The 23326-nt window shown below is 32.6% G+C and overlaps 1 protein-coding gene across 1 annotated transcript in view; it reads right to left on the reverse strand.

Annotated features, from left to right (window-relative positions):
- The window catches only part of LOC129232607 (L-2-hydroxyglutarate dehydrogenase, mitochondrial-like), a 52970-nt gene that overhangs the window by 23850 nt on the left and 5794 nt on the right, over positions 1-23326 (reverse strand). Inside the window, exons 2-5 of the mRNA XM_054866742.1 lie at positions 21910-22061; positions 15794-15925; positions 11250-11420; positions 5721-5882 (exon numbers count right to left, since the gene is read on the reverse strand). Of these exons, the coding sequence (XP_054722717.1) occupies positions 5721-5882; positions 11250-11420; positions 15794-15925; positions 21910-22061 (617 nt within the window). The remainder of the gene's footprint in view (positions 1-5720; positions 5883-11249; positions 11421-15793; positions 15926-21909; positions 22062-23326) is intronic.

Raw genomic sequence — 23326 nt, forward strand, 5'->3', positions numbered from 1 at the left:
GATGACTACTTTTATAAAAAACTAGTGGTACCTGCACGGCTTTGCCCATAATAGAAAAATTAAAAGGTGTTTTGGTTCGCCTGTATATTTACAAATAATATATGGTGAATTTTCTCGCCAATTGGCTTGTACCCATGTTACCGTTCCATGTTATGATCATTTCGCGTCTCGCCAATTGGCTCGTGCCCATGTTACGGTTCCACGTTATGATCATTTCGTAACTTATTCGTCCATCTTATGATAATTTTGTTCTTAAAGTTGGAATAGATAAAGAACCACATCGAATTTTCGAAACATCGCTTCGAGGTGCACACCCCCATGCTACATACTAACTCTGTGCCAAATTTCATGAAAATCGGCCGAACGGTTCAGGCGCTAAGCGCGTCACAGACATCCAGACATCCAGACAGAGAGACTTTCAGCTTTATTATTAGTAAAGATTTAATGTGTACGTATATCGACTTTTATGCACAACATGCGTGAAGAAAACATAAATTAATTTTGTGTCCTGTTCATAAAGAGGAGCTGGCTATGACAGTCTTTTGGCAGTCATTAAGATTTTTTCTCTGTCATTCTTTGTAGAGCATGAACGCATTCATGACCACTTGCATCATTTCCAGGATAGAATCTTTCTCCACTAACAAATCAGAAAGACCATTTCTACTGTCTAGGAATGGCTCAACATGTTCAATGCGAGCGTTTTTGGTTGTGTGTCACCGAGGTCGGTATTGTCATTGGTCACTTTTGTCACTCCTAAAAGCTCTTGTTCCAGTGAGTTCTGAACGGTGTGAGTTTAATAAATTTACTTCTTGAAAGGGTTCTGGAACCCGTCGCATATAAAATGTCTCCAGTGGACCGAGTTCCATGATAAGCGAGCCAAAATGCCGTCGATTACGCGTAATCTGCAATCTTTAGGAGTTTGGATTTTGAAAGAGGGGAAAATGTTATCTTTTAGCATTGCCCCATCCGCGCAAAACCGAAACTCATCCGCGTAAAATAAAATAAAGGTGTCAAATCTTAAACCGTGCATAATCGAAATCGCGTAAAACAAGGGTCTACTGAATATCCAAACTAGAAAGTCGCCCATCAAGGTATGACGGGTGAAAATGGCTTCTAGTTGGGAATTCAGTTTGGTGATAATTCCATAGTTGAAACGGGAACCCTAACTCCAGTGCATGAACCCTCAACTCCAGTAGATAGCGTTCATTGTTTTCATTTCTGTTGCATTGTTGAAAGAAAACTCACATAAAATTGTGAGTGTAAATGTGACAAAACTTGTAAGAAAGATTCGATTGTATAAAATAACAAAAGCCATTATTGAGGCAAAAAGTGTTACATAAAATACATTAAAAACAATAGGTTAGTATAAAGAATGAACTGGGTCATTGGGTATTCTAAGTATTGCACTAATAGAAACAGTAAGAAAGATGTCAAAATATTGTACTATACTATACCCTCCATTATCTACCTAATACAAATCCTGTATATTTAATTCTGAATATTTATATCCTTAACATTTAACATTTTTATGTTTTCTTAGAAAATAAAAGCGATTAAACCACATTTTAATTTGTAAAAAATCAACTTTCCCAGAAAAATCTGGAAAAAAAAAAGCTTTTTTTCCCTATGGCTCCAATTTTCCATAAATTTCACATCTTTACTCAAAATGCGACTAAAGAGATGAAGCACACAGAAGCAGGGCCCGATTACTGAATAGGTCACCAAGGCCATGGCCTATGGGCCCCACTTTTTTAGGGGCCCCCAAATGGCTAATTTCTTCTAACCAATAGCTGAAACTGTTTTCGCCAATGGCTAAAATTGTAAGGATTGACTACACAGAGGGCTCCAAAAAAGCATATGGCCTAGGACCCCCTGATATCTTAATCGGGCCCTGCACACAGGATCAATACACATTCATTCACAAAACTCAACTTTTTCAGGGGGGGGGGAATGAACATAGAGCATCCTTTTGAATTTGAATTTCTTGAATTCAAATTATATTTTTTGCAGCCACAAATGGCGATAGGAGTTGTCGAGTTTACAGAATTTCTTTTGGGGCTTATGGCTTTTATAGACCGAAAATTGCCAAAAATTTGCACCTGTCCTATGATGACTGGTCAAGTTCGACCAGTCATCATAGGACCAAGTTCATGAGGGTCGTTAGGATGCAGTAATAAAGCAGGGGCCAATCCAGGATTTTTTTCTCACTACCTATTTTTGTGAAAGTATTGCATCATTCTATTTTTGTGAAAGTATTTTTTTAATCAGCATTGTTTTTGTGAACTTTTAGAGGCATCCTAATTTTTGTAAAAGAGATGTAAAACAAGTGAAATTTTAGTTCGAAAAGTGTAAATGTCATCTAGTATTATTTTTAACAGGTTTCGTTTTTTTTTGGGGGGGGGGGAACTAAAAACCTAAGAAGTACAAAAAATACCATCGTCATTTCAGCTTAATGGGCTATGCACTGTGTACAATATAGGAAATTATGAGATATACGGTTTCCCAAAACAGATGTTGAAAGATTGCGATAATATTGCATAAATACACTTTGGCGATAAACAGCTAAAAATGAGTTAAAATACTACAAAAAGGTTTCTATTTAAGCGATTGTTCATGTAAACCTGCTTAGAATTTTATTTTATGAGTAAGTTTTGTTTTAAACAGAGAAACAAATTTTATATTTAAAAATGCGAATTTTTGTGAAATTTTCGATGTTGTTGTGAAGCTACTGATTTTATTACTGATTTTTGTGAGAGTGCCGATTTCAAAACAAGATTTTTGTGACGGTACCGAAAAACGGTAGCAAAATCAGCCTGTATTGGGCCCTGTAAAGATTTTGTGGCCGACATCCACCAGGACACTTATCACAAAGATCATTTACAGCGTATAACACAGTTCTGCATAATATAGATGAATGCACGAACGGTGTTTGCAGAAAATTTTTGGCTCTGCAGAAAATATTTTTAAGCTACTGATGTTATTTATTTTTAAAAAAGGAAAAGACAAAGGAGACTACTTCTACTGTGACTGTATCAGGGTTGGCAAGTTTTTGCCGGGGGCGGAAAAAACCATGGAAAAAACCACGGTTTTTACTGCCCGGCAAAAATAGGTTTTTGCCAAAGTGGCAAAAATAGATTTTGTATTAACAACTTACGGACAGGTTTTTTTTTCCTTTTTATATAAAAGTAAAACCATGAAAAGATTTTGATAAAATTTTAATTTAATTAATTTTATAGTTTAAAAAAATTTTAAGGTTTAACTTACTTTTAGAGTTATGGAGCATTTTTACGTTTAAATTTATAAACATTAACATAAAATTTCAGTTACAAACATCTAAGACAAATAATTAACTTACAATAAAAATGTAATTAGCTTGTTTATTATAGCATTTTTTACAGAATACTAAATATCTATATAAAGTATACTTAATCGAGATGCAACTATAAAATAAAAGACGTAAAAGTTGGCTCATTCTGAAAAAATTGTTTTAGCAAACATTTAAAATCTTAAGTTTTGCAATCCCAACATTTGTTTTTTATTTATTTTTCACCTTGTAAATGAGAAGTAACATGGAGAGACATAACTAAAATATTAAAGTGCATTCTTTATATTATAGTGTCACTATTTCTTGATTAACACTATAAAGCTACTTTATTTGCCATTAGGTTTTTGTCGTTTTTTCCATCTTTGCCGGTATTTTTCATTTTTGCCATGGTTTTTTCCACTGTCCTGGCAAAAATACCTTTTTGCCTGCAAAAAACCCAACACTGGACTGTACGGTTGTTTAATTTTACACAGCCTGAATCGCGTAGGATGAAAATTCAAGCTATGCAAAATAAACAATGTTACAGAATGCAGAAGGGTTTCTATTGGTTAGTCCTGCTGTAAAGTGAGTGCATTGGAGTTAAGAAAAAAAAGCACACATAATCCGCTCCTCATCAATTTTACTTTCTTAACAGATAATACAAAAGGAAAATACGGTATTTATTTCTACGGAACTGCTTGATTTAATAACAAATGAGTAGTTTTTGTTGATTTGTTTACAAAATCATCATAAATTTTCCAAGTAAAAAGCAGGTAGCTTAGTCTACAACTTGAGTAGTTTCAGATCCACATGAACTTTTTTCATCACAAATGAAAAATAATAACAATGTTCCTGTGATTGATATTGAACAAAAAATAATGTTTAAGGCAGTGTTCTTCAGTTGGTGAAAAATAAGCATTAATTATATGTTATTGCAAAAAAAAAAATGATTTTAAAGTTTTTTCACCTTTTTAATAATTATTTGCAGAAATTTTTCCAGTTAGGATTTGTGTTTGTAGAAAGCTTTTCGTTTTATCTAAGCCTGGTGCAACGTTATGAATTTTCATTTCTCAGTCATCTTAAATGATAGGAGTGGAAATTATACATTTAGATGAAGGTTGGCTGTTTAAGCTCCTCTTCATAAGTGTTTTTTCCTGAAGAAACATAATTTTATATGAAAATAAACTTTTTTTGATGGAAAGTCTGCTTCCAGTTTAACCCTGAAAAAAATATAAATAAAATCAAGCCGTAAACGATTTGTAACTGTGACGACAAAAATTTCGCTCTCTAAATAAATATTAAAAACAACTGTCATCATGGCAATCTTAAAAATCAGAGCAACATCAACTTTGGTCAAGTGAGGATAGTAAGCAGGGTTGGCAAGTTTCTGCCGAAGCGGTTAAAACCACTGGTAGAAACCGGTTAAAACCGGCATGGCAAAACCACATTCGGCCATTCTGCGGCAGAAACTGGCAAAAACTCACAAAATGAAGTTCTTGATATACAACAGAAAATGCATTGAAAAAATAATGTTGTTAACCAAAGTACTGTAATTTTATTACAAAATTATCACAACTCAAAATCAAATGTTACATTGTTTGGACCCTGCAATTGCCTCTTAGAAAAGGTGGTTTCAAAAATCTAAATAGATTCTCAATTTGATATGCACAAACGAGAAACTTTAGAATATTTCTGCAACAGAAGAGCTAGCAGGCAATGCATCAAGGAACAAGCAATATTCGTGAAACTTTCATCTATTGTACATTTTTAAAACTGGTCCACTATGTAGTAACTTGGGTAGCGGTAAAAATTTGACTGGAAAAATAAGTTTCGAGAAATGGGGCCAATTTGTTTTGCAAAGCTGTGACATTAGGTACAAAATTTAGGTTAATATTGGCAAGTAAAATTTGGCACTTTCTTCTAGAAGCACGTGATAATTTCAATCACAAACAATTCAGACGAAGCATATAAGTGAGCAAATTACAATCAGTAATGCCTGTTTAGTTCTGTATGTCACTCCTCTTTCCCAAGCCCCAATATGATTTTTTATCCTTTGTAAAATTAATCCAAATCCTACGAGCCTCTGCAATTGGAAAGTTCCCTTTCTGAACTAAATCAAGGGCACTGGCATGGGATTTTATTTTTTTCAATGATGAAATGAAGTTTAATTTTTTTAGTTTACTTAAACAAATATCATTTACTAATTACTTGAGTTATTAAAGACATTTTGAAGTTTTTGCCAGTTTCTGCCGGTTTTTACCAGTTTCTGCCACTGGCACGGCAAAAACTAGTTTCTGCCAGCAGAAAGCCAACCCTAATAGTAAGTAACTTGTGATTGCACCCCCCCCCAAAAAAAAGAACTTTTTTTGAGTCACTTTGAAATTTGAGGAATGAGGATTCATAATGGAAGACTTACCGGGTAAATGTTGGTGGAGATCATCTTGGCTTTTTCCGGTTTCAGGACCAGGTATTCCCCCCGGAAAGGAACGATCTGGGGGGCTGGGGGGCATCCTGTCAGTCCCGACAGGAGGTCAGACTGCAGCCCCCCGCAAGTCACCACCCACTTGCAAGGGATGCTCTGGGGAAAGAAAAGAAGTTTGTGAAACGAAAACCGTGTTTTTTCGTTGCTCCTTCACATTTGAACGTTTTTTTTTTAATAGGAAGAACAATAACTAATGACTGAATAAAACAAAAAACAAGAAATTAAAATTCTCAAATCATTCTAAATATAAAATTAGATAGTAAAAAGTTTTCCTTGGACAATCCAATCCTCCTCCCCCCCCCCATAAAAAAGGGGGGTGATAGTTGTATCTATCCCCAAACCAGGGGTAGATCCAGAAATTTTTGTAAGGGGGTTGTCAAGTTTCAGTAGCCAGTAAAGTGGAAGAAAAATAAAGTACAACTAGAACTTTCTTTAAAATAATATGCAAAATAATTTTTTTTCTTTTAAATAATATGTATTAAAATTGTCATGAAAATTGTTGTCGCGAAAAACAATTATAAAATTGTTCGAATAAATGAAAATAAAACATTTTTTATGTTTAATGTGTCGTGAAAATTTTTGTTTCAAGGAAAACAAGAAAGGCACAACATTAAAATTGTATGCAACAAAGTTAAAAAAAGTACAGGATTTTTTTTTTTTTTTTGCGGACATACGTTTCAAACTTTGAATTGTAAACTGCCCTGATTAACGCTTGGGGCCTACTGGGCCTAGACTCAGCTCCTGAAGTTTAAAACCCCTATCTTTTTCAAAGTTACATTACGTGCAAGAGAATTTGCATTTATTAGACTTCAAAAGACAAGTCTGACAAGACTAAAAGTAAAAAGGAATTGACATTGATTACCCACACTAAAGTTTCCAGGACAAAAAATTGACGTTTAACAATAATAATAATAATGCAGGGTTGGGTTTTGGACTGTCCAAAACTAGTTTAGGACAGGACAGGTGGTTTTTACCGTCCAAAACTGTCCAAAAGTGTCCGGAATTGTCTTAAACTGTCCAAAACTATGCTAAAGCTACAGCTGTGTAATCTAATCAATTCTTATTCATTGCACTATTCGTAATGCATAAACATACATATTAATGAGGTTTAATTTTTATATACATATAATGAGTATTTGATAATATTTTTCTCCAAAATATTCATTTAAAAAATATTTTACTTTAAAAAGTTGCCAATAACTATTACATAAAAACTTCCTTATGTAACAGTTGGTAGAGTTGTGAAAGGAAATTCACAACACTACCAAGACAACTGATTTCAGTTCCATTCATAACTCAAAGAATGTTATTAAATGTACAATATTTAGGTGCAAAAAAAAAAAAAAAAATGGTCTTTGCAAATAGGTTTTACATGATGTTTTAGTAAAAACTATTTTTTAAATTATAGATTAAAGAATGGGAAACTGATGATTAAACACTAATGCTATAAAACTTGTGCTATTCTTTTTTTAATTCATATTTTTAATACAATACATTCTGTAACAAAAAAAATTCTAATTTATTGCACTTAAGTCAAGTATTACACTACGTTTTGAACACTTTCTTTTGCATACATGCATAAATGTCGAAAAATTTGGTTTATGGAAGAAAAAAAAACTCCAGATACAAATTGAAATTTTTAATGAAGAATTTAATTTCTACATAACTAGATTAAAATCAGCTGAATAAATAAGTTACATATATATTTATACTTGAATGTTCACATTGAATAAATATATTAAACACTCAAAAAATAATTTTGACACATTTTGTTCTGTTTTTGATATTTTCTCACAAAATATAGTTTCTCAAAAAGTAGTTTTGGAAACTAGGGTTTTGAACAGGATGGTAAAAACTTTGTTAACCCTGCTCTCATTTGCACACATGCATAAGAATAAGGAAATTTGGTTACTAATGTCAAAAAAAAAAAAAAACTAAATTATCTCATGCATACAAATTTTAATTTTAATCAAGAATTCAACTTCAATGTAACTGGATTAAAATCAGCTGCATAAATAAGTTGAATGCTCTTATTGAACAAATGTTCAATATAAAACATTACTTTGATGCATTTTATTCCGTTTTTGATGTTTTCTCACAGAATACAATTTTTCTAAAAATATAGTTTTGGACACTTTCACAGTTTTGGACAGGACGGTAAAAACCACGGTTTTTACCATAGTGTCCAAAACCTTGCCAACACTAGGAAAAATAAAATAATAATAATAATAAAGAAAATGTTTCTCATCATAGGGGGGGTCAGCCGACCTTTTGACCCTAGCCTGTATACGCCCTTGCACCAAACAGTCAATGGCTTCGTTAAATGTAGAAGTGTAGGAGCAATTTTGACTCATCATACCTAGAGGGGCTTATATATATATATATATATATATATATATATATATATATATATATATATATATATATATATATATATATATATATATATATATAATAATAATAAAAGTGAAAAATATTGAAAAGACCACACCAAGAGCCCATAGATGCGCAACGCAGCAAAACTAAAAAGCCAAGTAAATATAAAATTAAGCAAACAGAATTACAAATATTAAACAAATTATGAATAACAAAAGATGATAAAAAGGAAAAATGCAAACAGCTATTAAGTAGGAATAGATAAAGAGTGAATTCATATTTTAATCATTAATTATGGTCTTTTGACCATAATTAATGAATCCTCCACGGCTGATGAGCTCTGGATTCACTCTTTATCTTTTCCTACTTAATAGCTGTTTGCATTTTTCCTTTTTATCATCTTTTGTTATTCATAATTTGTTTAATATTTGTAATTCTGTTTGCTTAATTTTATATATATATATATATATATATATATATATATATATATATATATATATATATATATATATATATATATATATACATATATATATATATATATATATACATATATATATTATTTATATATATATTTATATATATATTATATATATATATATATATATATATATATATATTATATATATATATTATTTATATATATATATATATATATATATATATATATATATTATATATATATATATATTTATATATATATATATATATATATATATAAACTTTTATTTTTAGTTAAAATTTACATACTTGCCAACCTTCGAAGGAATAAAAACAGGAGATTTCACAAGAGGTATATAGGTGACTCACCAGCGACATATCTTCACAACAGAATTATTAAATTATGCTTTTAAATAACATGAAAACTAAATTTAAAGTGAAATGGCGATTTTTCGCAGATGTAAGCAAATTGGTAGCAGCAAGGAAAATATAGTGCAAAGGAAAAACCAAATAATAAGGAGTGAATTTGCTTAAAGTTTCGTACATTCCTCAGCCTCTACCAAAAAAAGTATAGCTACAAAAATTTAATTCTTAAATCCCTCCCCCCCCCCAAAAAAATCAATATATAATGAAAATAAAATATAAAATAAGTAGGTACAGGGCAGCACATGTTAAAACAACTTCAAACTTTCAAAATAATTGAAGTATTTTCAAGATGCAAAAGGATTGAAATCTGCTGTAATTTTCGGCAAAGCACGTGCTTCGTCGAACATGCAATGTGTGGAAAGCTTCCAAAAAATTAATTTTTACTAAACCAGTTATTAATTGGAAAAATTCTTACTCCCTAACATTGGTGTACAATAGAAGACCGTTATAACGCACTCCTTGGGACCAGAGCTTTTGCGTTATACAGGTTTTTGCATTATATAGATCATTTCACAAATTTTGAAACTAATATTCAGAATATATCATATATTAGCACTTCAGAATGAGTTTTATCAGCAATGAGTATTAAAGCACCAATATTACAATTAGTTATTCACAAATAAATATGTTTCACAATCAAAAGAAAGTGCATCATCCTGCACTTCTGTTGGTTCATGGTTTGCATAACAACTGCATTTTCAAGAGCCATCTGGTATTTTCTCTTTACTATGAGTACTCATTTTCAATTTATGAGTTTTGAAATAAGATAGAAAGATGAAAAACTGTTTCGAAATTTGATTTTCCTTACAACTTTAGTGCTTGCAAAGCAAAACAAAGGGATTTTTTAAACTTCAAAACCTATTGCTTACTTCTGAAAAGCAGGGTTGGTCGAATTGGACCCAATGGGTTTTTTTGAAAAAACCCATTCAAAAAAACCCATTATTTAGCCCACTTTTGGGTTTTTTTAAATTTTGTGAGAAGTTTTTAAAAAAAATTAATTAATTTAAATACTTTCACAATTTAAACTTCTTTTTTATTTGTTCTTCACCACAGACAATGAACATGAAAAATGGATTTTGAACTTTAATAGTATTTCTTAACTCTTAACGGCATTAAAAATATACTTCAAAGATTTTAAATAAATGTATTTAACTTTTTCTTCTGGTCAATAAATAACTCAAATTATCTCTACCAAGTCCTGTCACGTCTGATTTTCTCAATATTTGTAGATTGTACAGAAGAAACTAATCTAGTTAAAAGGCTTTCATGTAAATTATTTTCTGCTAACCAACACGTCACAAATCTCGAATAAACACAAGGTAAATTTTTTAGAAATAAACAGATTTTTCAAACGGTCGACAGAAAACAGAACAGGTACAGTATTTTCATTATTTTACAAAAAAGTTAAATATTTCTTACCCTGTACACAGAAATAGAAAAACAGGCAACATAAAATTCAAAGAAATGTCTTGATTAAGCTGGAATTCAGTAAAAAGGGATTTAAACTAATTGAGGTTCTACAGTAGTTTTGCATAACGAAATGAAATACTATAAAGTAAAATGCAAAAAAAAAATGTAGTAATTAAAAACGAACAATAGATTTTATCACTCGAGAAGTAACTTTGCCTTAACTGTTGGTAATAATGAAAATTAAAAAATCTGAAACTTAAACATTCTTGGGTTTTTTCGTCTTTTATACTTTTCTTCATAAAACTCTGAATTTTAACTAGTTTTCCAGCTTTTTACCCGAAGATAATCTTTGCACTTTGTCCATATACTTATGCTACAATATGCTACAAGTACCCCACATTTTCCCTAAAAAAAGACAAAAAAACCCACATTTCTTTTAAAAAACCCAACTTTAGTTGGGTTATTTTTGGGTTTTATTTAAAAAAACCCAAAAAACCCTGGGTCCATGGGCTTTTTTTAAAAAAACCCGGGTTTTTGCCAACCCTGCTGAAAAGTGGTGTGTTTTTATAGAGAATTGCGTTATATAGGTCGGCGTTATAACGGTCTTCTACTGTACGAGAACAGGGCGACATCTATTGAGAAGAAAGTGAAACTTTTTGATGATTGACTGCAAAAACGGGAGAAAATCGTAAAAAACGGTAAATTGGTAGATGGAAGCAATAAACGGGAGTCTCCCGTTAAAAACAGTCAAGTTGGCAAGTATGCTGTTTGGTCAATGAGTGGGAGGGGGGAGACGAAGGGGGGACCCACCGTGGATTTCCCGCAGACGAGGCATCCGGACTCCCCCCTGGCCACGAAGTGCTTGACCTCAAAGTCCAGGTAGAGGTCGGCCCCCGAGGTCCGGCAGTCGTCGGCATAGCAACGGGTGACCTGCTTCCAGTCCACTATGCCCGTGGAAGGGGACCAGATGGCTTTTAATCCCTGGAAACAAGATCGAAATTAATTTTATTTATTGTCATTTTGCACGCTAAACATGATTGAATATAAACTAAAGTTTGACCCATAGACTAATAATAAGAGTAGACTGAGCTATGGCAACCCTTTTGCTGCTCATAAACCAAACCATGTGACTGGTGGATATCCTAGCAACAGCGGGCGTTAATAGTAGCAGACGATCAACGCCAACGCGAAATAAAATAAATAGAATTGATGGAACACGGAATATTTATGGAGTCCAATTTGAAAATTTGTTATTCTAAGTTGGATATATTTTGTTAATATAGTGAGTTTTTCGTTTAGATAGTACTGTGCATTTTCTTTAGTCAATTTCAATAACTCTCTAAGCAATTAAAGATGCAAGCGCCCAAAAAGAATCGGCAAGCGGTAAGATTTTTGCATACAATTTCAATTTAAGATGCCGATGAGTACATTTTTGCGTTAACGCAAAACGTTTACGCCATTTCGTTCACGCCAACGCTGACGTAGCAGTTCCGAATGAAATAAAAGTGACTGAAAAGTGTGATCAAAAACTAATGACTAATGTCAAAATAATGCATAATTAAAAGAAAAACAGTTCAATCTCTGCACCTGAAAGAAAAAATTATAATGAAAACACATTACGTCTTAAAATATGTGTCGAGTGCCAAACTATAGATAATGTTGCCATCTAGCAACCATGCCGCCAAAGTTTTCGCCAACCCTTCCACTAGTCACATGATGTATTCATGAGCCAATTTTTTCATCAGCAAGTCTGGGAAAGCTCGGTCTACTCTTATTATTAGTCTATGATTTAAAAGGTAATGTTAAGGAGTGAAAGAAACGCCGTGCAGTAAATGTTATTAAATAGTTTTAATAACGACGATGGGGTAGTTAGACGATCGACGGGAAAATTCAACTCTTATTATTAGTCTATGGTTTGACCCATAAAGTTTTACGAAGCAATTTTGAGCTGCCTCTTTCATAAAATCAAAACTTGCCCGTAAATGGACGAAAAGACTGAATTTTGAATCATTAATTTATGTTATTCCTCTTTTGCCAGGAAATCTTCTTTACTAATAACAAAGCTGAAAGTCTGTCTGGATCTCTGTCTGTCTGGATGTCTGTGACGCACATAGCGCCTAGACTGTTTGGCCGATTTTCACGAGTTTGATGGTTCTCATCAAATAAAATCAATCTTGCCCATCTTCGTTACACCCCCAATGCATAAGGAGTTGTTACACAACAAATTATAACACAAACAGCATTCTTTATAAGTCTCTGATTAAAGTCTGGGGGTTTCTCCAATAAATGGAAAAGTTCTGTCATTTTTAGAAGAAAAAAATGTAATTAATGTATCCATACTTTTTCTTTCATAAAGCAGAGGGTGGCAAACATTACTGCACATAATGGAATTATATTGAGTGGCTCAAATATTTTAACATCCTTATGATAAAAGCAAACAAAGTAGTCCAGATAAAATTTTAAAAATGGTTCCTGCACAGGGGTGCGCCTTCAAAATTTGGGGGGGGAGGGGATTTCCTAAATTTATTTACATCAATCTATTTATTGATTTCTTTTTATTTTTAATTATTTATTTTATTTTGTTCTGTTTACATTTTATTTCATTTATTTATTTAGCTTGTGTGTGTGCTTGTCATTAAAAGTCAGAACTTTTCTAATAAAATAATAATAATTATTATAAATAAGTAAATAAATAAAAAATATTTTTAAAAAATAAATAAAATAAAAAAAGAGAGCTAAAAAATAACGAGCTGATGTGTGCATCACATGACTTCCTTTTACTCCAATTTAATGTCATTTCCCCATTATTCGCTATTTTAATGTGATTCAATATTTATTCTCTAAATATCACCAACAATGGCCAAATTGAAACCAAAAAAAAAAAAAAAAAAACTCCGCCAAATTTGTCGCCAAGTTGGCGACAAAACTTGGCGACCAAAAGACTGGCGATATATCGCCAAGTGTCCGACAAATTATAACGCCACTTGAGTTTACATCGAAATTAACAATGATTTCCCCCCAAAAAGGTGCAAAAGACCCCCTTAGGAACATCCGAAAGCAACCAAAAGGGGAGGTGCACAACTAGAGCCCACTACGAGTCTATGTACCAAATTTCAACTTTCTAGGACATACCATTTTTGAGTTATGCGAGATACATACGCACATACGCACAGACGTCACGAGAAAAGTCGTTGTAATTACCTCGGTGATGGTCAAAATGGATATTTTGCGTGTCTATACATTCTTAGGCACTTTTCCGCATGTGGTCGGGTCGAAAAAAAAAACTCAACATTCATTTGGGGGTGAGCAAAATGGAAATTAAGGGCGATTTTTGAGTGAAAATTTTTTCGCGAATACAATACTTCCTTTTTTGTAAAAGGAAGTAAAAAAGGGAAAGAGGGTTGAGGATTTTTTTTTTTTTTGGGGGGGGGGGGGGTAGTTGCGCCATTGAACTTGGGGGGGGGGATGGGCACCCCTGTTCCTGTACATAATAATAAAATAAGAGTAGTACAATCACGAGTATTTAGAATTGAACGCAGGTATTATTTGACATAATCACACAACTAAATATGAAGGGGAACTAATTCAGTTTACTGGAAAAATCGGCAAAAAGGGGGGGGGGGGTATTATATTTTGCAAACAAAAATAGTTTTTTAATCGTTCTTAGAAAATATAGTGTATACTGTTTAAAAAATATATGTAAAATATTTTTTTTCTTTTTAAAGGAAGCATATATAAAGCATTTACTATTAAAAACAGTAGCGTTTCTGTGTCATAACTACAGGTAGTTTTCCTTATTCGAAACAGCAAAAGTTGTATAAATTAGTCAAAATATCATTCAACCAACAATTTTGAATAGGACGTGATTTTTGTAAAATGTCATTCAATCTTTTTGATAGTCTCATTAACAGTTTATTTCTTTTTCTCAATTATAAATTGAAAATTTTAAACAAAGCTGCAGTTTTTTTATACCTGTTTCCTAGTTTTATGCAAACAAAATGAATTTCAAATTTAATCAAAGTATATTAGTTATTTTTTAATACTTTGAATACATGTTACAACTTTTGTGAAGAATAGTTATTAGTTTCTATTGCAGGGTGTTTAGTATTCTTAATTAATGAGTGTCCTTTGTCTTTGTTGTGCGCAATTTTCGATGTTAATTCAAGAATAGTGGTATTTAAATCAATAAATCGGCTTTACAATTTATTTCAGTTATAATAAATAAACATGCTATTTCTTCTAATCATGCATTAAAATGTGCAATATTATGCATACAAACTGTATGTGTGCACTCATTAGTGTGCATTTATGCAATACAGTTTTGGCCAGCTCTGTGTTGGTTAGATCCAGTTTTGGCCGGTTTTAACCGGTTTATGCCAGTGGCATGGCCAAAATAGGTTTTGTCCGGCTAAAACTACAACCCTGCCCTCCACTCCCTAGTTACTAAAAATAACCTAAAATGGTCTTCCACTTCCAACCCCCCCCCTCCTCCCCACCACTTATGAGCCCCAGTCGCCACCTCTGTATATACCATAGACTAATAATAAGAGTAGACCGAGCTATGACAACCCTTTTGCTGCTCATGAACCAAACCATGTGACTGGTGGATATCCCAGCAACAGCGGGCGTTCATCGTAGTAAGGCCCCTATATATCTATATAGCGGCTCTAAATCGTAGCAGACGATAAACGCCAGCGAGAAATAAAATAAATAGAATAGATGGAACAGGGAAGAATGATCTTTTTATGGAGTCCGATTTGTAAATTTGTTATTCTAAGTTGTACATATTTTGTTAATATAGTTTCTTTAGTCAATTTCAAGAAGCCTCTAATCAATTAAAGATGCAAGCGCCCAAAAAGAATCGGCAAGCGGTAAGATTTTTACCTACAATTTCAATTTAAGATACCGATTAGTACATTTTTGTGTCAACGTAAAACGTTTACGCCATTACGTTCACGCCAACGCAGCAGTTCCAAATGAAATAAAAAGTGACTGAAAACTGTGATCAAAAACTAATGACTGATGTCAAAATAATGCATAACTAAAAGAAAAACAGTTCCATCTCTGCGCCTGGAAAAAAATTATAATGAAAATACATTAGGTATTAAAATACGTGTCGAGTGCCAAACTATAGATAATGTTGCCATCTAACAACCATGCTGCCAAAGTTTTCGCCAAACCTTCCACCAGTCACATGATGTATCCATGAACCCATTTTTTCATCCGCAAGTCTGGGAAAGCTCGGTCTACTCTTATTATTAGTCTACGGTATATACACCACTCTTTTTACCAAATCGGATCTGGGAGATTAGAACTCACAAGAGTGTCCTTCGATGAAAGGATCAGAGAATCACCTGGATGTGGGGCTCCATCTTGCGGATGTCCTCGGGACCCAGCAACCGGATGTCCTTGACCCCGTTCTCCAGGGCCCTCCGATAGAGGGCCCCCAACCGGCCGATCTCTTCCGGTTCGACCGCAACCACCAGCTGCAAGGACAAACAGAAGGTCAGTGGCGAATTCAGGATTTAGTTCTGGGGGTGGCCGAGATCATTAAAAATGTATGTCTCCTTGACATCACCAAAAGTTCAGTGACGTAAACGAAGTCGTTTTAAAAAACAATATTTTTTTTTCAGGAGGTGTCAATGGCTAATGAAATTTTCTGAGTCACAGTTGAAATTATCTAAAATTTGGTATTTAGTGATAAAATTTTAAAATTTAAATGTCAGTAAAAATAAAAATAAATTAAATTAAATTGAAAAAAAAATTTTTTAGACATTATTTCTTAACAATTTGAAGGCAAAAATAACAATTCTTGTTGATTATAAAAAATATTGCCCATGGCAAATGCAAGTACATTAAATGTAAGTAAGAAAACCAGAAAAATTGTGGACTAATAGTTAAAAAAAGGGGAAAAGAAGATAAAATTCTGAGAATTGACACTAAGCGCATTAGTTAAAGAGGTCTGAAATTTTTTTTTCTGTTTTTCTTCTTTTTGAGTAAATGATTTTTTTTAAAAGGCAGGGAAAAATTTCCGAAATTCGAAAGGAAATTTCGGAAAACAAGTATCTCCATTACTATAGCAAATTCGTGTCCTTAGGGAAAACGAATAAAATGATAAAGATAGGATACATATAAGAAATTATATATTTAATTATTTTATATTAACATACATACACAATAAAAAAAATTCTAATAGAAAAAAAAATTAGTTCTAGTCTGGGGGCAGCTGCAGCCTCATAGTTGCCCCTCTGGATTCCCCACTGCAGAAGGTCAATGTCAAGGTCATGCACTCGCAGTTTCCCCATCTGCTGCCGGATGAAGACGAATAACTTAAATGGCGATGGTTTGCATTTGCATGAATAAATTAATTATTTTTCCCCAGCATCAGTTCATATGCAATGGAGTAGAGTGAGGGGGAAAAATCAAATTTTGAAAAACCTGGGGTTTTAAAAGTAGCCTTTTAGCTACATCTCAGCCTCCGAGGATAATATCTTAAAGTTCCTAAATTGCTCAAAAAAAACAATCTTATTTGAGATTTTTATATGAAATTTAAAATATACCTATATCATTTTAAAAATATATTTAGGTGTAAATATTAACTGTAAATGAAATCAGTGCTTTCTAGACCACTACTTCAGTAAAGTATTTTTTTTTTTTTTTTTAATACTCTAAAAACAGCAAAATAGACTAAAAATCGACTTTTCTCTTCTGTTTTCATGCAATGTTGCAAAACAAATATATTTAATAATAATTTATTACATTACATTTAAGAACTTTTGCAGCATGTCGTTGTTGTTTTTTATACAAAAATGGTTCAATCCAATCAGGGTCGTAACCAGACTTTTGTTTCGGAGGGGGTTTTACCAAACATATCTTTTGAAACATTTATATGATCTATCAAATTTGGTTTCAAATGTATTCTATTGATCTTTGTTACACTTTATGATCTAAATGGAAGGAGGGGCTGTTCTTACAAAACGTCATATTGTTACATAATAAATGAATTTCTCAATAACTAATCATAAACTACCATAAACATACAATGAGTTTGTACAATTTTTCAGTCATGCTAATTTCTTTTCCCAAATAAAACTGAAATAACACCGATAACAACAATATTATTTTTATCTTCAAAAAATAAATAATAAATAAAATAAATAAATAAAATAAATAATGGGAAGTATTTCTTTGGATGAAAAATTTCGGACAGGGTTTGAACCCTACAAACCATCCCCTTGTCTACAGCCCTGAATCCAATTAACGAGCATCCCGCAAAAATATTTTTTTTTTTCACCAGTAAAAAAGTGTTGATCATAAAATCCCGTAAATCCCTTTTACCGAATTTTCCTTTATGCAAGTCCAAATTAACATTACTCAACTTCAAACAGGGTTACCTTCTTTATAGGGTGGGGGCGGGGGGGAATGAATTTCCGAGTTTCGAAATATACAAGTCATTTTCTTCGCAAGTGAAAAAAAATAAAATTGCAACTCCAGTTGAACATCATTGTACAATAATAAAAGAACCCAGCTGAAAATACACATGACCCATACTTGCCAACCATTGAAGGAAAAAAAACAGGAGGTTCCACCACAGGTATATAGGTAATTAACCAACAACATATTTCACAACAGAATTATTAAATTATGCTTTTAAATAACATGAATACTTAAATTTAGAGAACTGGGGATTTTTCGCACACGTAAGCTAATTGGTAGCAGGAATAAAAAACACTGCAAAGGAAAAACCAAATAACGAGCGACTTCACTTAAAGTTTTGTACATTTCCTAGTTTCTACCAAAAAGGTTGCTACAAAAATTTAATTACTAAAATCCAAAAAAAATCAATATTTTATGAAAATAAAATATAAAATAAGTAGGTATAAGGTAGCACATCTTAAAATAACTTCAAACTTTTAAAGTAATTGAAATATTTTCAAGATGGAAAGGGATTGAAATCTGCTGCCATTTTCGGCAAAGCACGTCCTTCGTTGAACATGCAATGTGGAAATCTTCCAAAATTAAATTTTACTAAATGCGTTATCAATTGAAAAAATTCTTTCCCCTGACATTGGTGGATGACTAGAAAAGAGCGCCATCTATTGAGAAGAAAGTGAAACATTTTGATGATTGATTGAAGATAAACTGCAAAAACAAGAGAAAATGGTAAAAAACGAGAAATTGGGAGATGGAAGTAAAAAAGAGAAGTCTCCCGTTAAAAACAATAGAGTTGGCAAGTATGCATGTCCTATAACAGTTCTGCATGGAGAAGCTGAAATTATACAGCAAAACACTATTAATTTCTTAACATTTAATGAGCAGCCACTTGACAACTTGGTTGTTATTGGTTAAGCTGAAATTATACAGCAAAACACTATTAATTTCTTAACATTTAATGAGCAGCCACTTGACAACTTGGTTGTTATTGGTTGGTGCAAAGGTACCAACTAGAGATGTACCGAGTACTCGGTAACTACTCGGCACTCGACCAAATTTTGATCAGATACTCGGCCAATACAGAGTCGTTGTATAAAATGGAACATTTTTGAGACAGAGTTTACAATTAATAAAGAAGTGCAACCATATAATATACTGCAATCATTTTCAATTCAAATTAACAAGTCAAATTTAAATTTTGAGAATAATGAAGTTTAATATGCTTCAACGGAGTCCATCTTTATTTTAATGTCCCCAAAGTTTATAAAACTTATTTATTAAAAATGGGGCAGTGTAAAAAATATGAAATTTTTGTATTATTAAGTTTGGCGGACTAGAATTATATAATAGCTTGATATAATGTGTTTTAATTCCAATGTGATTAATCATACCTTTTATTCATTTGTTGATTTCTAATTTTAAAAATAACTTTTTTATAACATTTTTTACACAAACAAAATCTTTTAAATAATGCATGATTAAATTTCAGCTGGAATTTTGTTTTAAAAACTATTATACGGACATTGAGGTCCATACTACTATTGCAATGAGTTCAAATTCATCGCGTGTGTGTCTGTGGTTCTTCTCAAAACATAAGTGGTACTCGGTAACTCGGTACTCGGATGAGTGGCGAAAGGCCGAGTACTCGGTACTCGGCAACTCAATCAAAGTGCTACTCGGTACATCTCAAGTACCAACATCAATACTTGTGTGACAGGAGGTGTCATTTGTTGTCTAGGGTTAAAAGAATGAATGAATATTTCATCTCTGGTGTCAACACTCCTAGTTCTAGGCGTCACTCACAATTTGAGTTTTTATTGACGGTGCACCATTAAGACTAATTGACTGCACAAACGACCAGAATACTGTTTCAATTGTTAGACACTGCATTTTGTGCTGCTATCTTTACGCAGCGCCTTGGGTAGGGTAACAGTACGCAAGAGTCCCAAAAAGCTTTAGCTTTTATAGTGCTTTCCTTCAGAATAAAAAATCTTTATTTATCAAGTTTCAATTCTCAAAAGATTGCATCAAGACTGTTTCTATAGGAAGTTCAAAAACACAAAAAACTTGACATTTGTGGCACCAAAACTCGAGGAGATATTCGAGTTTGAAGTTTTAAGGGACCATACAGAAAATGAGATTGGAACTTATCGCCCTTTCACAAGAATGTCAGTTAGTCAAAGTAAAAAAACTAAGTACTTATATTTTTCATTGCTATTCAAAAATAAATGAGAATGTTATGCCACAATACTCAAAAACACACTACAAAACCTTGAAAAATTTGAAAAACCACTCTATACACACATATAATTTAAAAAAAACACTTGCTTACGGCCAGGGGCGGATACAGAAAAATCTTTTGGAGGGGGCCCTGGAAATTGAATAATCCCCCCCCCCAAAAAAATGATGTTTCATAAGGTAATTCATAAGAAAGTTTTCATGACTTTATTTTTTTATTTTTTTTCTTTTTGGATCCCTTCAGGCCAATGAATATACTTTTCCAAGAACAAATATTATACACTAATATACTTTGAATGTGGATGTAGAACATCTTAAATGTTTCAAGCCAATAAAGAACTAAACCCTGTGTATAATGTTACCGAGAAGCTATGCAATGAGCGGTGTTAATTAAGAAAATTGTCATTATGATTATAGCACGAGGGCAAGGTTATTAAAATAATCCAGTACCTCATTTGAGTGTTTTAAATTAATTTACATTTTAATATTATATGACAAAGAAAATCATAGTTAACCAATAATTAACATTTTTAATAAAAATGTCAATCATTGCTTTCATCATAGAACAACTAATGGACGAATCATGATATTACGTTCCCTTGAATTCCAAACCAGCGAGTTAAATGTATTCTGCCACTTTGGCCAACGACTCCAGTGCTTCTGATTTTGCAAACAAAAATACTTTTATTCAAAATATGCTCTGTGTGCTTTGTGTTCTTTTTAAATATTTATGAAAAAAAAATCTATAGAGAAGTCAATTAAAAAAAAAAAATTATTTTTTTTTAATTAATTGATTCTTTTGGGAGGCACAGGCCCCCTGAGCGCCCCCCAAAATCCGCTACTGCTTACGGCTATATTTCCCCCCAAAAGGTGTTATTGACGGCGACTGAAAAGTGGTGTAAGTCACAAAACGCTGCGTTTCATATTTCGGTGAATATTGGTAGTACTAATGACAAGCTTTTTGGAGTTGGAATTATTTTTCAATGGAGATTATTTCCCTAAATATAACTTAAGGTACTTGGGGCCCGTATAAAAAGTTAAATTTTGTATTTTTTGACTCATTTTTATTTTTGCTTCAAACTTTCAATATCATAACTCCACATCTGATTTTGAACATTTTTGCAGTGGGAAGTATGCATCTAGGACTGATGGCTGCGAAGATAAGAAGTCCTACAGGTTAAAATGTAAATCATGATATTGTAACGGATCCGGTGCGGCTTCCAACTTTCTCGAAAAGACGACACAGTTCTTGATTAAAAGCACAGAGAATTTATTTACACTATGTACAGGAAAGATCGTCAACAACTGCTAAATGAATCATCAGCAATGAAGCAAATCTCACTCAACACCGTAAACTCAACGCTTACACACGCGTTTACTTCCAAATACGAAAAACAACACAGCGAAATGCCTCGCAATAAACAGAGCTAATACACTCTCAGTACAAATTCTCCATCGAGACTGACTTTTTATCATGCGTAACGGCTTTTTACACAAACCGAAAGAGAACTCTCAACTATTCCACAAGACTCCCGAAAAATCGTAGACCGTTGTTTTATTTCTTTTCCATTCACAAATTTTATCATTCAGAAACGAGGGGACATATACTTCAGCCGAATGTACGGGGGCCGTCTATTCATTACAAAAAACTATTTACAGGTTACGTTACTACAATAATTACTATTGACAGAATTTGTAACAATATATATCAGCGAACCCTGGATACCAATAACAAATAATCTCGACTGCTCGATAAAATTTGTCCGATGGAGCCTGGATTTGGAAAAGAGGTTCTCACCTTCCCGCACTTCTTGTAAGGGATGTTTTTCTTGGTGCAGTACTGGTAGGCTAGGTCTAGGCCCTCCACGCAGAGTTTGGCCTTCAGGGAGCCTGGGGTGTAGTAGAGGCCAGAGTGCACCACCCCACTGTTGTGCCCACTCTGGTGCTGAGCTGCAAGGAAGAATCAAAACCACATCAGTTAGAAAGATCATACAATAGAATACATTTGTGTACAGGCAGGGTTGGCAAGATTTTGCCGGGGGCTGAAAAAACCATGGAAAAAACCACGGTTTTTACCGCGCAGCAAAAATAGGTTTTTGCCAGTTTTTGCCAAAGTGGCAAAAATAGATTTTGTATTAACAACTTACGGACAGGTTTTTTTTCCCTTTTTATATAAAAGTAAAACCATGAAAAGATTTTGATAAAATTTTAATTTAATTATTTTTATAGCTTACAAAAATTTTAAGGTTTAACTTACTTTTAGAGTTATGGAGCATTTTTACTTTTAAATTTATAAACATTAACATAAAATTTCAATTTGTAAAATCTAAGACAAATAATTAGCTTACAATGAAAATGTAATTAGCTTGTTTATTATAGCATTTTTTACAGAATACTAAATATCTATATAAAGTATACTTAATCGAGATGCAACTATAAAATAAAAGAAATAAAAGTTGGCTCATTCCGAAAAAATTGTTTTAGCAAACATTTAAAATCTTCAGTTTTGCAATCCCAACACTTGTTTTTTATTTATTTTTCACCTTATAAATGAGAAGTAACATGGAGAGACATAACTAAAATATTAAAGTGCATTATTTATATTATAGTGTCACTATTTCTTGATTAACACTATAATGCTACTTTATTTGCCTTTAGGTTTTTGCCGTTTTTTCCATTTTTGCCGGTTTTTTCCATTTTTGCCATGGTTTTTTCCACTGTCCCGGCAAAAAACCCAACACTGTGTATAGGGGAAGGTGGGGCACTTTGGGACAGGGTTGGCAAGGTTTTGGACACTAGGGTAAAAATCCTGGTTTTTACTGTCCTGTCCAAAACTGTATTTTTAGAAAAATGGTATTTTGTGAGAAAACATCAAAAGCAGAATACAATGTGTCAAATCAATGTTTTATATTGAACATTTCAATGTGAACATTCAATTTATTTATGCAGCTGATTTTAATCCAGTTACGTAGAAGTTGAATTCTCGATTAAAATTTCAATTTGTATGTATGAGTTTATTTATATTTTTTTATTGATAATAGTAACCAAATTTCTCTATGTTTATGCATGTGCAAATCAAAGCAGGGTTAGAAAGTTTTTTACCATCCTGTTCACGTGTCCAAAACTTTTTTTTTCTTGAGAAGCTATATTTTGTGAGAAAATATCAACAGAAAGATCAAAATGTGTCAAAATTACATTAAGTTAATATTTTTATT

The sequence above is a fragment of the Uloborus diversus genome, unplaced genomic scaffold (assembly GCF_026930045.1).
Source record: "Uloborus diversus isolate 005 unplaced genomic scaffold, Udiv.v.3.1 scaffold_13, whole genome shotgun sequence".
Classification (NCBI taxonomy): Eukaryota; Metazoa; Arthropoda; class Arachnida; order Araneae; family Uloboridae; genus Uloborus; species Uloborus diversus.